This window comes from Ursus maritimus, unplaced genomic scaffold, assembly GCF_017311325.1.
Source record: "Ursus maritimus isolate PB19 unplaced genomic scaffold, ASM1731132v1 scaffold_1, whole genome shotgun sequence".
Taxonomy (NCBI): domain Eukaryota; kingdom Metazoa; phylum Chordata; class Mammalia; order Carnivora; family Ursidae; genus Ursus; species Ursus maritimus.
The window spans coordinates 29,699,436-29,716,202 of NW_024423343.1; the positions used below are offsets into that span (position 1 = coordinate 29,699,436).

Consider the following 16,767-nt stretch of genomic DNA (forward strand, 5'->3'; position numbering starts at 1 on the left):
CTCTAAGTAGGTGACGTGTACTTTAATCCAACGCTAAGTACTCTCCTCTGGTATTTTTGTGAATGCTCAAAAGTGAAGTGTATTTTGTTGGTACAGCCGTGCCTTCTTGAAAAAGACAAGAGAATGAATCATGCTATCCTGGAAAAACCCACAGACTCTTTCTTTAGAGGTCACAGTATTCTTTTCTGCTCGCAAATGTTGAAGGATTTGGCAAAGAGAAGCCTCTAATACAAAAACTGTTCTTATCTCAAAATAAACTTAAGATCGGCAAAATGGGAATTATTCAGATGCGATATACACACAACTGATATCTCTGAAGGTACCCATTCTGATATTTACTTCTGATATCCTTTCCCAAAGGAAAGATGGCTTGTGTTTGCATGGTCTGTTAATGCTTGCCCAGATTCTGAAACCCAAGCGATGGGAGGCAAGGATTAAGGCTGAGTAGATTCCTTGTCCTCTTTAAAATATCGACCATCTGCTCCACCCTAACACGTTGGTACACAAGTCCAACAGAGAGTAAATATGAAAGCAATTAAAATAAACTACTGTGCATTAGTGTGGTTTGATTTATGTAAACAACTTCTGTGGGACAAGATGGCTGTGGTTTGGGTAATGTTCATATCTGTGAAACTCAAGTAACCTAAATATAACTTGGTATGTATAGAACATTCTTAGCCATGTACTTCTGCTAGAAACTATCTCAGTGGAGATGAATTCAATGATTAGAATGAGGCCCGGGCTTACCCAGTGAAGGTCATAATCTAGCCTCGCTCTTCCCTCATCGTCCTCATAGAAGGTGAATCCTTCCCTCCGGGCCTGATAATACTCTTTCCGCAACTTCTGGATGCGGTCCGTGCTCCCACTCGCGGGCCGGCCACTGCAGGACATAATCAAACAAACACAGTCACATAGTGTACATCACCCTGGAAAGTCACTTTTTGATCTTATTAAAGGAGCGAACATCTAAAGTTGGAAGATTCAATAATGTAATTCAAATATGCTAGGAAAACTGTAAAATCAGTAATAAAAGCGAGCAAAAAATGGTCTTTATGTAAATACATTTAGCTCTAAGGGTCAAAACATCCGACTTGGGATTAATAAATGCCTTTTGAGTGAAAAGGTAAGATAAGGTCCTGACCTTTAGAGCAATTAAAAGAGCCATCCCCCCCCTTTTTTTATAAGCATCTCCACAGGGTTTAGTTAAATTTTAATGTAGTTATTTCATTTTCTCCAATAAGAAGTTGCCAATTTGAGACCAGTTGTTTGGCCTGAAGATGGGATGTGGCAGAGTTGGCATGCGCCACTCTTCATGTCAGTGACACTGGAGGATTTCTGGAGTGGGGAGAAGGGGGGCAGCATACATGGCAGCATACGGGCCCACAGGACACAGGGAAAGCAAAGAAGGCAGAAGCCACATCAAGAAGTAAAAAGAAAAATTAAAAAAATTAAAAAAAATAGTAGAATATGCCATCTTCATTACTAGGCCAAGATTCTCCTCTCTCTCCTTTAGCCACTTCTTTCTCTCAGGAATTACAGTTTCTCCAGTGACTCATCCACGCAACCCCGAACTGGTCAGCCAGTGGCTCCCTTTACGCTTGGATTTGTCACGAACGTTTCAACAGAACTGACCTCATGGGCTACGATTCAGGGCCAGGACATAAGAGGAGAATGCTAGGCACATTTCAACCACCATTCACCTTCTGTGGTTCATCTGAGACACAACTGAGTGTCCTACTGTGCCAGAGCTGATGTTAAGATCCGGGAAAGTGAAAACAAACAGTTCATAGTCCTTGTCTGCAAAAAGCACATGATCTGGGAGGGGGGGACTGGAAGGCATAGAGCAGGCCCTGATCCAGGTACGACAACAGCCGTCTACTAAGGGCCCGTGGGGACAAAGACTGCTTAAACTGACAGGGGGGGCAGAGCCGTGGAGGAAGATTATGGAAAGCTCCACAGAGGAGGTGAACCTTAGCTGAGTCTTGAAGGCTATCTAGGTGCTCAACAGCTGGACAAGTGAGATGAGGAAATTTTTTTTTAAGATTTTTTTATTTATTTATGTGACAGAGAGAGACAGCCAGCGAGAGAGGGAACACAGCAGGGAAGTGGGAGAGGAAGAAGCAGGCTCCCAGCGGAGGAGCCCGATGTGGGGCTCGATCCCGGAACGCCGGGATCACACCCTGAGCCAAAGGCAGCCGCTTAACAACTGCGCTACCCAGGCGCCCCCAAGATGAGGAAATTTCAGGCAGAGGGAAGGGCAATATGAAGGACAGAAATGAGAAAGCATCTTGCTCTGTGGGAACGGATGCAAATAAGTCCATGTGGGCAAGCAGTGAGCTTCAACTTCTGTCCTGGCTCACACATGTCTCGGGCAACACATGCTTCCCTCCCTTTCTCATTTAGGGAGCGAGTTAGAATAAAAATGAGTGCTGGTGACTTCAGGGATATTTTGAATTTACTCTAATCAATGACAGAAGTATATTGCCTGCAATTTTGTTACTTGAACTCAAGTCATAGCAACTTGTTAATCATAAGGACGCTTGTGCTTGATGGGCAGGTGAGAACCACTGCTCTGGTAGACAGGGTATATGGGAGGGGACAGCGAAGAGGGACAGGTGAGACTGAGAAGGAGAGAAAGGGACCCGCTGTGAAGAGCTGCGTGTGCTAGAAGATCCCCATGTATTACAGTGGAGCTGTAGTTTAAACGAGACTTCACGTAAAGGAGATATGTGAAAGCAACAGAAAGAAGTCATCCACTATGTGGTGAAACAATTCTGAAATTAGACTTGTAAACTATAAAAAGAAAATGGTGAGTGAACATCTTCTGGAGGGAAAGCATTCTTCCCAAACTAGATCGAAAGTCAATTGGTGATGTCTTACAACATCTCTACAAGGTCCGCGTAGGGTTCTGGGCTTCCTACACGTCCTACAGGCACTCAGCACCCAATGCCTTTTATTAAGAAAAGACAAACCCTTGGGAATCACGTATCTTTATTTTTCTTCAAGATGTATTTAAAAACTCTCAAGACAGTTCTGTTTCTTCACTAGGCTTTTCTTAAAATAAAAAAAATTTCAAATAAAAAAGCAGAATCAGACCCATAAATACAAAGAACATTCTGGGGGTTGGTTGTCGGAGGAGAGGAAGTTGAGAGAGGGGCAAAATGGGTGAAGGGGACTGGGAGGGACAGGCTTCCAGTGATGGAATGAAGAAGTCACGGGGATGAAAGGCACAGCATAGGGAACATAGTTGATGGTACTGGAATAGAGTTGCTCGGTGACAGATGGGAGCCACACTAGTGGGGAGCACGGCACAACTCAGAGTTCTTGAGTCACTCTGCGGTGCACCTGAAACTAAGGTCACACTGTGTGTCAGCTATCCTCAAATAAAAAAAAAAAAGATTTAAGAAGTTCTTGAGCATTTGAAAAAGACAACAATAAGAAAAAACAAAAAAAGAAAGTCTGATACGCTCTTCTGAACAATGGGATGGCAGGCGAGGCAGCCCGGCTCTCCGCGGACCAGCTTCCCCTCCTCTTGCGGACTGTGAGCGGGCTGTGCTGCCCGTATGCCCTGCACAGGCTTCCGCTGATGACATGAATGTGGGAGCCAGGCTCAAACTCACCAGATGAGTTCAATCAACATGGTGCAAACATTGCATACATAATCTATTAGTTTACCCAACGAAACTGAAGCACTGAATTCAAGCGGAATGAAGTCATCAGTAATAAAGGAAAAAAAACCAACTCGATAAGGCACTGTTTTAAAACTCCCCACAATTTTCCTACATTTGTGGTGGAAAAAAAACCATACTCAGACTATAAACTATTCCTCCATATGCCTATAAATGCATAAATTTAAAAATATGGGTTTGATCAGATTTTAGTTCTCAAATAGAGGGAATGGGGCAAGAATACAAAATCAGCTGTTTAGGATTCAGAAAATCCCCTATGGCTGACAGGAACTTGACTGTTCACCGAGAAAAGAAATCTGGCCTCAGAGAAAAAAACAGGAAAAAAGTCTAGAAAGTCATGGACCATCTAAGTGGAAAACATGCTGGATCTTCTCCCTTGTGTGAATATTTTAAAGAAGATGTGAGACGTGGTGCAAACCTTTTGTAAAGACCCAGGACCGCATCTCTTATCTTTATTTTTCTTTCCAGCCCTCATCCTGCCCTTGTGACTACACTAGATTTCTCCCCTTAATTACATTAAGTGTTTAATATAATAAAATTAGGAAGAGCAAATTCTGATTTCATTTTTCAGCTCTTCTCTGCAGATAAAACTCACACGCTAACCATCAAGTCAATAAAAATGATATGCACGGCCCTTGTGACCGAAGCAGTTAATTGATCCCATTTTGTGTTGAAGATTTAGAAATTTGAAGAGGAACATAAAAACACTTTTGTCATAACAGCAACAATAATTATAATAGCTATTATTTATGGAACACTTATATAGCAAACACATTGATACAGGCTGCTAATCGCTCCACTTCCTGCCCAGAGCAGACCTAGGTAATCCACGACAGCATTCTTTCCTGATGAACCAAGACATGGCCTTAGAATCCTTCCCAATCCAGAACTTCAGAAAGCCACTACCAATCTACCAAAAGATTCCTTAGAAGCTTCAGAAGTTTCATCAGATTATGAAGTCACTCAAATAGCCTTGCAACCATATCAGTCAAGCCATTGATAACCCTATCTCTAAGTTCTTCCTTTGAAAATTAGGCTTTCTATATTATTTGTTCACTGGATAAAATAATGTTGGCCATTCTTACAAAAATTCCTATTCCACCTGTATTCACATGTAGATGGTCAGCACCACTCCTACACTTTCAAAGTGCTGAAATTTTATGTAAAGTTAATTTAAGCAGTATAACAAAACAGATTTATATTGTAGTGGCTTCTTGTAAATGATACTGCTTATGCCTTTAAAGGTAGATGCATAGTGAAACAGGCTCTTCTTATTACACTTCCGACCTGGACAGAGTTTAAAGTTGTAAAGGAGTTCAGAAACCATGTCCTTTTCATCACAATAATATATTCCCATATGCAGTAAACCTATAGTAATACATTTCCATATACAATAAACGTCACAGTAAGGCATTATATGCTACTTTGAAATCTAACTTTATTCTTCTTATTCTTCATGTCTCCTAGTTTACAGTGACCTCAATTGAAGTACATTTTATTTATTTATTTTTAAAGATTTTATTAATTTGAGAGAGAGAACGAGTGGTGGGGAGGAGAGAGAGTGAGAGAGAGAGAGAAGCAGACTCCCTGCTGAGCAGGGAGCCTCATGAGGGGCTCAACCTCAGGACCCCAAGATCATGACCTGAGCTGAAGCCAGTCGCTTAACTGACTGAGCCACCCAGGCGCTCCTCAATTTAAGTACATTTTAAAATGAGTGTTCGTTTGTGTATGCCATGGTCTCCTCCCATTACTGCCTCAGGCTGGAGAAAAGAAACTTGCATGTATTAAGCTCCTATGATGCTCTAAGTATAGTATTTATGTTTTACATACTTCATCTCATTTAATCCTCAATCAAATTTGCGAAGATAACATAGCGACATTCTGCAGATGCCGGCACTGAGGCTCGAAGAAGTTAAGTAGCACAATCAGTGAATGGTGGACCAGGGGCTGTGTGACTCAGGACCAGTGTGATTTCTACCATGTCATGTTGCCTTGCAAGAAAGGCATTAAAATGCAGCAGGCATTTTGTAGCAGAAGTTCACAGGCATTGCAAGGCAGAGGGAATTTAGCAGAGCACATTTATAGCCATACCTTTTGATATTCTTTTATTTGCACAGAACTTTGCAATAAAAATAGCAATCGAAGTAGCTAAAGTAACAGAAATACATGCAATGAAGTCTGTATTCATTAAAGAATGATGTTGGAACAATTGCAGACTGAGATTTCTGGGTAATTAATATTACATCTCTTAGAGGCTTATGTGGGAAAGTGGTATAAAAATGAATGGGGTGCAAAAGAGAATCAATATAAGACAGAGATCCCACATGAAAGTGGAACTCTGGAGCAAGACCAGGAGTGACAGGCATCTAGGGCTGCTCCTGCTAAAATTCACCACTGACTGCTTGAGAGGGAGTCGATCACTGGCAATGAACCATTGCTGGACTTGTGAATTAATCTGCAATGACTTTGTGTGTATGGTTAAGCAGGCCCACATGTAAATACACGCACTCTATGAGTAAACTTTATATAAGTAATTCTAAAGAGCTGTGTCATTTTCAGATAGCCTCAACACATGTGGTTCTCCATTTTAAAGAAGACGTGTTTGACTACAGTGAGTACAGCCGTCATTTGTAGGTACCAGCCTGGGGTCCAGAATTGGTGATGTGGTTAAGAAAACAGTCTTTATAGAATGGAACCTTAACAGGAATGTTCCTACCTCGATGTGATAATCCTTACAAACTCACCGAATAAAAGGATTTAAATTAGATGGACACATGAGAACAATAATCAGTAGACTAGGGAGTGTTTCTGAGTTTGGGGTTTGATAGAGTCTTTAATTTTGTATGAAGTTACTATAAAAATGTTATTTTGATGCTTACCATAAAAATTTTAATTATATAGATATGGTGTTAATCTTTCATACTTTCCACAAAAGGGTGGAATCCTAAACGTTTTCTGAGAAAGGATTAGCCTCCTAAAAGATATGGTGGAAAGGGAAACACCTTTACAGCCTTTAAAAATGCCAAGATGCTGTTCTTTTCCCGTTTTTCCCCTTAGGGGAAGAGTTGACTCATTTTTGTCTTTTTTCATTTAAGGACTGAAAAATCATCACAGTTTTCAACTTCAAATTTAGTAGTACCGCAGTTCTGCCTTAGAAAACAGGGCATATGTACGTTTTTTCAAAGTGTGAACAGAGCCCCCAAAGTACCTGAGATTCTGTGGCATTCACACTCTTAATGACATAAATATAATAAAACCCGACCGTCTATATGCAATATTATTTTACTTCAAATCCCAAACTAGGTTCTAGAAAAGAATATTCCTTTGAAGACAGTCATGGACACAACTGTTAACTTATTTTCTATTGGTGATAAGGATTTCTGTCAAATGAAACATTTGGGAGATTCTTGTAAATGCACTCAGGATCATTAATTCAAAAGCATTTTGAAGATTTATGGAAACTATAGCCCAACAGCACTTATACTAATACTCTACAGATTTAATATTCTACAATGGAAATACACTTATATAGCAAGCCCATATATACTAAAGGAGATTTAAATAATAAACAGCGGCTTTTAATGGGGTTTAATTCTGTAGAATTCTTCAAGTGGTATTTTAGTCCCGAATAGTTCTGAAAATTGTCCAGTGTAAATATTCAGTGAAGATTATGATTAGGTAAATTCTCCTATCTTTTCCCTGCTCCCAATTTCTTATAAAGGATACCTATTTTTTCAAAGGTACACTGACAAGTAAGGTTGTTCAGTTTAGTCCAGTGAAATCTGGGGACTCATATCTGACTACCCATAAACAACATTTGGGAATTCTTCCTAATTTCTTCCCAAATTCACCATCACTATGTTTGATGGTTGCCTCCATGAGCAATTATTTTTGCAAAAAATAATTTCCCGAATTAATAAGAGTACGTCTTTCCTCATACAGACATTTAATTACTATCAGATTTAAGTTATCTTGTTGGTCAAACAATTACTCTAAATTAAGAACCCTTTGCTTACCATAACTGCCTAAAACTTCCTGTATTAAGAGTAACGACTTTAGAGAAAGGGTAAATCATATTAACAGACAAAATACAATTTTCACATCTAGAATCTCCTCTGTTTTGAGGCCCACTTTTGTTAGTTATCTCTGACATGATACTTAATAGGTACAGAATCCATGCTCAGACATCTCAAAAGAATATTCAATGTCGCATAGCAAAGTAGTGGCCAAATTTGGGAAAAACACATGCTCTATGCTAATCCATAACTTTGAAAAGTATATATTTGTATATATTTCTAAGAGCTCAAAAAAATTACTCCTTATGTCAGGATCCTGTGGAGAGGCTGACACACTAGCCCAGAGAGGTTGATAAGCAAGTGAGGTCATCAAGCGGGTGACAAAACCACACACAATGATGTAGTAGCTCAGTCTGTAATCCTGAACGTGGTCCTTGCCTCAGCCAGCCCGACGCTGCCGTGGCCTTTTGACCCCGATGCAACAATCTGACAATGTGACTTGGCCTACCTGGGCTCCTGATTTTGCCATGGCAACCTGAGTCTGACCTTTTGTCTTTCTCAACATGTTTTCTGCTTTTAGCATCTGTTCCTTTTAAGATCCTCATCTTAGTATTTCCATTCCTCGCTTGGTGGAACTGACCTTCCGACTCCTATAGCTTGAAGATTTGTCCTGGAAATCTTAACCCTGGACTGGACCTTGACCCCAATGAATCAAACCTTAGTGGAAATGAAGGCCCCCTTCCCTTGGCACTTTTGATTGCATAATGGTAAGCATTTCCACTCACACCACGAACCACAGCTACCATTTACTGTAGAAAGTAATCTCATTGATGCATGAAGGACAACTTTCTCCCCCGTGATTGATTGTTGTGACTGAGAATCTTACCAGATCAATGTCATCTCCTTTTCTGATAAAAGGCATTGCTCTACCTTTGCTCTTTATCACTTGAGACAATGCGAGGCCCCTCTCTAATCAGAACATTCTGCTTCTCTATCTCCATTTCTAGCAAAAGTGTAAATTTCTCAGGAGTGACACTGTTATCCACAATTCAACAACACACAAGTTATTGTTCACAGCTTCAACTTGTCATTAGAAGCCCATACCACATAATTGCGTTATTCTGATACTGTACAATGACCTTCTGGCTGTGTTCAAATTTCAGAAGCCAGTTTTGCCATTAGTCATAAAATATCCATTTGAGTTATTCATATTTTGAATAGCATTCTAATATATTTCCAAGGCAGTGCCGTGTTTTTGAGCCTTAAGTGGTTTACACAAACACTGGACACACTCAAAGTTATGTATAAGCATATGATACACATAGCCTTGAAATATTTTGCCAATTTTATTAACAATACAAAGTATGTGGGGGTCACAGAAGAAATTTATCAAGTGTTTCATATGGTAATTTTTGTTTCTTAAGAAAGATTTTAAAATGTGGTTGAAAAGTTCACGCTGGAGGGCAGAAAAAGTAGCCCTTCATTTCTACTCTACATCTTTGCAAAACAAGCATGCATAGATGCAAAGAAAAATAGATTTGGACCAATTTGGAACTGTGAATCCATGATGTCTTCTGTTAAAGATGATAAATCAACCATGCTCTGTACTCTAACTCATGCAGTTACAGCTGTTCTTGCATGGTTGAGATATAGTGACATTGCACCATTTAACTGTATTTAACTGATGCACCAAATCTTTAAGCTTAGACAAAAATGAGGTTCTGGGGCAAACAGCAATTTATGTAGTGAGAGTGTTCCCATTGGCCCTTCCATGTAATGAACATGTGGTGCTGGACATGAACTGAGTTGGTTTCCCTCAGTTGATGTCAGTTCCCAATTGTCTCTCACTGTCTGCTTCACATTGTGCTGAAAATGATTCCAGTATTATAAGATATGCATGACTTATACGACATGGCCCCTTATATGTGAGCCAAACACTTCAGCTAGTATTCAACCAAAGGAATGGCTATCTGATGCAGTGCTAAAAGAAACTGTGTTGGATGGGTATCGCGCAAGATGACAGGTGACGGGTAGGGTCCAATAGAGCACTCTCCAAAAGGGTTTTTCAAGGTTAATTCTGACTATATACAACTTTTGTCTCCTGTAATGGCTCTAGAAACTAACCTTGAGACATGAGTCCACATTAAACATTACAAGTTTTCTTGAACAGTTTTAGGGTCCAAATTTTTAGCAAAACATTGATAAAAAGGTAAATGGAAGAAACTTACAAAACTTGTATTATTTTAACTCTTATTCACATTCTTGAGTTGGATGAAAATGACTTAAATAGAAATAAACTTTTGTTGCTTACACAGTACTTGAGCAAATTAACGATATTACATGTATGTGCACACACACACACACACACACACACACACCTTCCCAAAGAAATTCTCACCAACAATTGCAGGACTTGCAAGATAAAATTATTATATTCTAGGCTTAAATCAAACACAGCCTGAGTTTTAGGAATACATATCTGACATTTAGATGTGGATTAAACTTTCAGGGTCAATTCTGGGAAAAATAAGCCTTTGTGGGCTGCAGGCCATAAAACCTTGGGACTTCCACAGGCCCCTGTGAAATTTGTTCCTCCTCAGAGGAAATAACACAGAAGGTCTATCTTCTCCCAGGGGATCATGGAGTGCCATCAAAGGCCACTGATTCCCGACAGCTGGACACCTAGACCTTTCCTTTCAGACAATAAGGAAATAAAGCTTAATTGACTATAGAATTTTAGAGATTCTAAATGATTTAGTGCATGGATGGTGGTTTTTTGTTTTTGTTTTTAGAAGATAATATCAGTCATGAAAGGCTATTACATGCTATAGTAACCAAATGTCGGTAGATTAAAACAGCAAGTATTTACTCACATTACAAGACTTTTTTCCCCTTCCAATAGAAGAGGTTGGGAAAATAATTAAAATGACAAAAAGAAAAAAATATTTTAAAAAATCCAAGTTTTTCAGTTGAAAGAAGCTAAAGATTATGATTAGGAGCTCATACTAAATGTCAGGAGACAAAACCTTCTAAATGCATGCGGTATGTAAGCTAGTCCTTCCCTTCATACCCAGTAAACGCATATATAATAAGTTGTCCAAACAGCCACCATGAACGCATGGGTCACATAGAGACGTGACTGCGGGGTAGATCTTAATTATCACATATATGGTGCTAAATCACATGAGCTTATTAAACATAGAATTCGATATGCTATATTCTGATGTGATTAGCATAAAAGCAATTAAGTCCAGGAACTTATTAAGAACATGTTTTGATATTACCTTAATTCCTTTCGTTCCTTTTACACCTATATGCATGAATGCNNAGATCTTCTGCAATTTTAAATAGGGTTATAATAATTACCCAATCCAAATAGCTTCTCAGCTTCAAAGAGCCACATGAAAAGTTAACATATACTTAGGTCCCAGAGGGTGTCAGATCCAAGAATATCCCACAGCTCTCATTTACCTGGGTGTAAAGTGAGCTCTGGTGACCCTCTACCCTCATTCTGACCTCCTGACATGAGGGATTTATGGGATAGAGACAACTTATATTATCATCTCCTACAGGCTGTTTCAGTTGTTTTTAAAAGATGTTCAGATTCTTACAAATCCTTTTTAGGAGCATGGTGATTTTCTTTGCAGAATGGAAAAGAAAGTCATAAATTGGTACCAAACTTCGATCATCAACTACTTTTATGAAAGCTTTCCAATCACTCTCTCAATGTTTTCAGATGTGTACATTTATTTCCACTTATATTTATTCTTAAATATCGCTGTGTCCCTGGCCCTGGTGATGTAATGGTGATTAAGACCCAGACCCGACCCTCAGGGATTTCATAGTCTTGTGGGGGGGGGGGGGATGGAGATATAAGTAAATAATTACAGTGCAATGTGGCAATTATTCTGAGGAAGTATCATGAAGGCTAATGAAGTCTGCAGTAGCTCAGAGGAGAGGTGATTAGGTCTGCTTGTGGAGGCCGGGAAAGGCCTCAAGGAGAAAAGGAGAGCAAGGATAAGGAGTAGGGGGCTGGGCATGCCAGTGGAGGACACCTCAGGTGGCAAGGGATGGCAGCGCGAAAGGGCACATGGTCAGGTATGGCAGAAGCGTGGAAGGTGTGGGGAGAAATTCTGGGGAACAGAGCTGGTAGGACTTGAACAGCTCCACCTGCCAATCTTCCCGAAGGGATGATGATGGGGAATCACTGGAGGATTTCTAATAGGGTGGGCCGCAACATCAGGATTATTTTTTCTATCAGGATAACCCTGGGGGAACCTTACTTTCTTTGACCCCACATCTCAGCACTAAGAAAGGAACCAGCTGACCTCGGTGGGGATTTCTTGCATTTCTTGGGTGTGCATAGAGTTGAAGCTACATGGTTGGCCAAATCATCGGCAAAAGTCATCTTCTATTTTTCTTTCCCTGATTGTTGGGTACTCTGCCTGGAATGCCACTTTCATTCAAGGCAATGGGACTTTGCGCCTTTCTTTCAACTTGAAAACTGAACATTCCAAACCCAGAGCTCTTGTTTAACCAGGAACATTAGCTGGTGATGAAGCATGACGCATTGTTAATATAGTGATAAATTTCCCATTAGGAACAGGGCACTGGCTGCCAAATCAGAGGGCAAAAAGTTAAAAAAACAAAACAAAGCCAATGAAACCAACCCATTATGGGTTGACAAAGACTTTTATTTTCACTGGCACTTTAAGGGAAAGTAGTCACAGAATCTTAATTAATAAATAGCCATTGCTCCATTCAGGCGAGGTAATGGTAGTGCCTGCGTATCGGCCATGGAGCAATTTGTAGCTGTCTTCTTGATCTGAAAAGTGAATGAGTCGTCGACTATCAAAGAAGAGGGGAAATTAGGCACTATGCTGCTGACAATTGAACTCCATAAATAACCCACAGTGAAAATGAATAAAAAACATGCCTTCCCCCAGCTTTCAGTAGCCTCTCGACAGTGTGACAGTTGCTAGTTTTTTCAATAAACATGATGTCAATTATGCCTTTTATCCATCATGGCAAAGTCACGTGTGGGGAATAATTGAGTATCTTTCTTTTTCCCCGGCACTTCATATAACAATGCTTTTCTGTTTTATTTATATCATACTGAGGCAAAGCAGCTGTCTGATCTGTAACCTATACGTTGTATCAACTCTATTGCTTCTTATTTCTTCCCTAGTTCCAAAAGCTTTATTAGCAATGGTATTTTAGTCAGTTCTCAATTATCTGCAGAAATAGGTCTGGAAGGACATGAAAAATAGGCACTACAGATGATTTCGAAAACTCTCATTTAAACCAACAACTTTAGTTTCTTTCCCGGTGAATGTTTTCCCAGAGCTGTAAACAATCCCCCAATTAATTGACTTAAGTTGCACATTCGTTTCCATGCCCAGCCCCTCATTTGGTGACGGTACTAATGAGCAGAAAAAAAGGCCAAAAGGCAGGCAGGACTTAGAAAAACAGAAGTGCTACAACAGAATTGTAGGAAAACGGGAAAACAGAATTTGGATGGTTGAGAGTTAACAACCCAGGAAACATTCCCCTAAAGGATTTACTGCGTTTTTTGAGAAATGTAACTTTTCAGATTAAGAAGTAACAGGTATTGGTTTCCCAAGTGGATAAGCTGAAAGCAAAATGCTATGTGGGGCAGTTAGAGAGTTAATGAGTATTCACGTATCTGGAGAAAAGACGCTTGTGGGTGACTGTGGATTTTTCCTGAATGATGCTATTTGTCACGAACTTTATTACTATTCATTCCACTAACAACAATTTTTTCTCCCTATTTGCAGATGTATTAAGTATAGTCATTCAGGTGTCATCAATTCATCATTTGTTAAAGGAAGAAATGGAAGAGAAGCTAGAGAATGTGTTGAATGGTGCTGTGTTATTTTGTGCATTCCACATTAAGATGAAAGAAGGAGGTATCACATTTTCTTTGGGATAGTTCCTACTCAACAACAAAATCATCTTTTATCCAAGTGTAAACAAGCCCACTAGCTAGAAGCCTTTTTTTCCCCTCCCAAGTTCTACATAAAATATAAGCCAGAAGGCTTAAATTGAATCACTATATTATTTCTTTATTTATTACTTACCTTCACAGTTTTTTTTAACTGAATGCTACTGTATATCTAAGAGAGCTTCTAAATTTATAAACTACAAAAAGAAGGGGAATTATGTCCTCTTCTTCAAAGAAGCTTTTTAGTACTATATCCAAAATATCTGGGGAATTGGAGGGAGAAAAAGGAGAGTGGGGAGGGAGGGGGCCAAAGAAAAGAGCTAATGGTCAAAATGCATCCTTACAATAAAATGAGCTTCTTAATGGACGCTCACTACAGGAATAACATTAATTCAGTATTAGGACTTTCACTGGAAAAATATGAATGTAATTTATCTTTTTAACTGTCAGCTGCATTTCTAAAGCTCCGAAGTCTGTAGCTTCCAGGGGCCTTTTGTCTTTCTGCCATGGCAGGAATATCTTGGACAGCTGTAAGAGCTTTCTAAGCCATCTTTCTCAAAATCCATTAGCTAATTCAAGGAACCTAATTAGAGCTGCCATTTTGATGGAGCATACTGAATGCTTAGTACAAACTAGTAACACCATCAATGTTTATTAGAAATCACAAAACCCAAAGTGCTCCATTCCCTATGAATATTAATGGGAATACAGCAAACAAAATATTTATTAAAACGTATGCTTAATACCATCATGGTTTACAGACAGATATGGAAAGAGAGAGAGAGAGGCGCACACTTGAATTTGAAGGCATGTGCCCACGAACACACAATAAACCAAGATTTATATTTAAGCAGCATGTAATCATTATTTGTATGCCCCTCCCACTGATGTCCCTTGGTTTTGCACCCTGGAATTCAGCGGCTCACAGCTGGGAAGACAGATGTAAGTCCAGAGAAGTCTGAAGAAGGGGGTGGCGGGAACCTCTTTTTTTGAAACAGCTGCTGGGTGCCACAAATTCTTGTCAGTGGGGAAATAAGCCTTGCTTCTCTATTAAATCAGCAGCATGATGACGTCAGTACTTTCTACCCTCATCTAAATGAGGGTATCACCAAATTAATCCAGCTGGCTACTACCCCATGGACCCACGCTGGGAGCGTTTCTGCCAGGGCACGGCTCTGAATTAAGTGGCGCCTAGGGCTTGACGTAGTCCTGCTGTTACACAGACCGGCCCCCACTGCCCGTGTCAGCACAGGTACAGACACTCGCATGCCTGCAGAGGCCCAGAAGACTCCACTCCTCGTTCTCTTCTCTCAGTAGCAATAAAAACCTTGCCAAAGTGTTACTGCCCAGGAGCTCCTACTCCCCCCTCAAGCTGTTGCCTTCTGTCTCTCTCTTTCCTCTTTTCACTAGACTTTTGAAAAGAATGGTCTCTGGTCTCCTTTTGTCATCTCCATCCTCTCCTTTGGGTTGATGGCAATCTTGTGCGCACCTTCACCACTGCCCAAACTGCTCTCTGGAGGCTCCACGAAACCCTAACCTCTCTGCAGCCCTGGACTCTGGGCAGCAAGTCTCTTGTATGCCTCTGCTTCTTTCTTACTTCTTCAATCTGCTGTCCGTTTCCTTCAATGTCCCTCTAAACTCCAGCCTTCTCTAAGATTCTCTAACCGTTTCTTACCCATATTTTTGCCCCCGGGGATACTGCTGACTCCTTGGGCTGTGGTTATTATATTCCTTCTCATGTTCACTCATCTACTGAGCCGTCCGTTCCACAGATGGTCACTGGAGCACCTCACTTGGGACAAGTCCTCAACACAGCCTTCCTACATGAAGATATGCATCTCTAGCTGTGATACTTCGAGGCGACTCCAAAGACCATGCTCAGTCCTTGCTCCACGTTTGCACCTGAAATGTACCAACATCTTAACACTCCACTGCTCCAGAAACACTCTCTTCACCTCTCTCCTAAAATCCACTATCTCTTCTGTCATCCTGACTTTTTAATTCCTTTTTCATGCTCATCAAGGCTTGAAACAGTGATTAGCATTCAGAGGATGGGCTACCTTGGGGAAGTTACGTAACCTCTCTATTTGTGAAACGGGGCTAACGATAGTAAGACCTTAGAAGGATTACATTTAAGGTAGTTGGAATGAAGCCTGGCATGTAAGAAGGACTCAGTGAACAAGCTGCTATTGCTATCAATATTTTTAATATTATTGTTAGATTCTTTTCTCTCCTGTATTCTACATCTAACTGGTTGTAAGCAGTTGCCTCTATTAATGTGCCCCCCACCCCACCCCATGCATTCCTTCTTATAAGCCTAGTTCATACACTCATTGTTTGGAACATGATAACAGCTTGGCAACTAGTCTCCCGGCAGGGACTCTGTTCTAATCAGCTGCCAGGTTAGCCGTCCTAAGGCACAGTTCTGCTCACATCATTCTCTTGCTTTAAGAACCTCTCTGGTCTCTTGCCATTGCCTACATCTCCAAGCCAGCTTTCCTCCCCTCTTGCAGTCTGGCCTTTAGGGAAACTTATTCTTCCCTAAACTCACCCTCAGCTTTCACCCACACCTCCTCCTCCATGCCTTTGTCAACACTACCTTTTCCACCTGTAATTGTCTCCTCCTTCTTAAACAATATAATTAAGATGATATCAGTCTTTACTTTAAAAACATCCACTGCCTTGTCATTATGTGTGGATTCAGTCTCAGACCACTCCCCAAGCTCCACGTGGTCGCTCCTCACTGAACTGGACCCTGTCTCCCTCTGTGCCTCGTCTGTCACTGACCATTCCCTACCATGCTCAGCAGCTTCCTTCTTACTTCCCCCATCCCTTGGACAGTCCATGCTTGTCATGGCTCTTCTCCCTCAAGTGTTTCAGGGCACGCTCTCCCTTGCCAGGGAGAGCTGGCCATCTATTCCGAAGACCCTTCAAGTCACTCCCTACCCAGTCAGCTTGTCTGTTTCCTTATAGCATTGATCACTCTCTGAACAGATCTTCGTTACTGATTTGTTCCTTTATCTCTGTCTGCCTACCTCTAGAAGAATATAAGGTGTGAAAGTGGGGGTTCTGTACGACCTGTTCACAGGTGTTTTTC

The 16,767-nt window shown here is 40.6% G+C and overlaps 1 protein-coding gene across 6 annotated transcripts in view; it reads right to left on the reverse strand.

The window, feature by feature from the left end:
- Positions 1 to 16,767, reverse strand: part of PARD3B (par-3 family cell polarity regulator beta) — a 978,033-nt gene that overhangs the window by 100,132 nt on the left and 861,134 nt on the right. For all 6 annotated transcript variants that reach the window (XM_040641719.1, XM_008687551.2, XM_040641729.1 and 3 more), the window contains one exon: positions 748 to 880. In XM_040641719.1, coding sequence (XP_040497653.1) covers positions 748 to 880 — 133 coding nt within the window. The remainder of the gene's footprint in view (positions 1 to 747; positions 881 to 16,767) is intronic.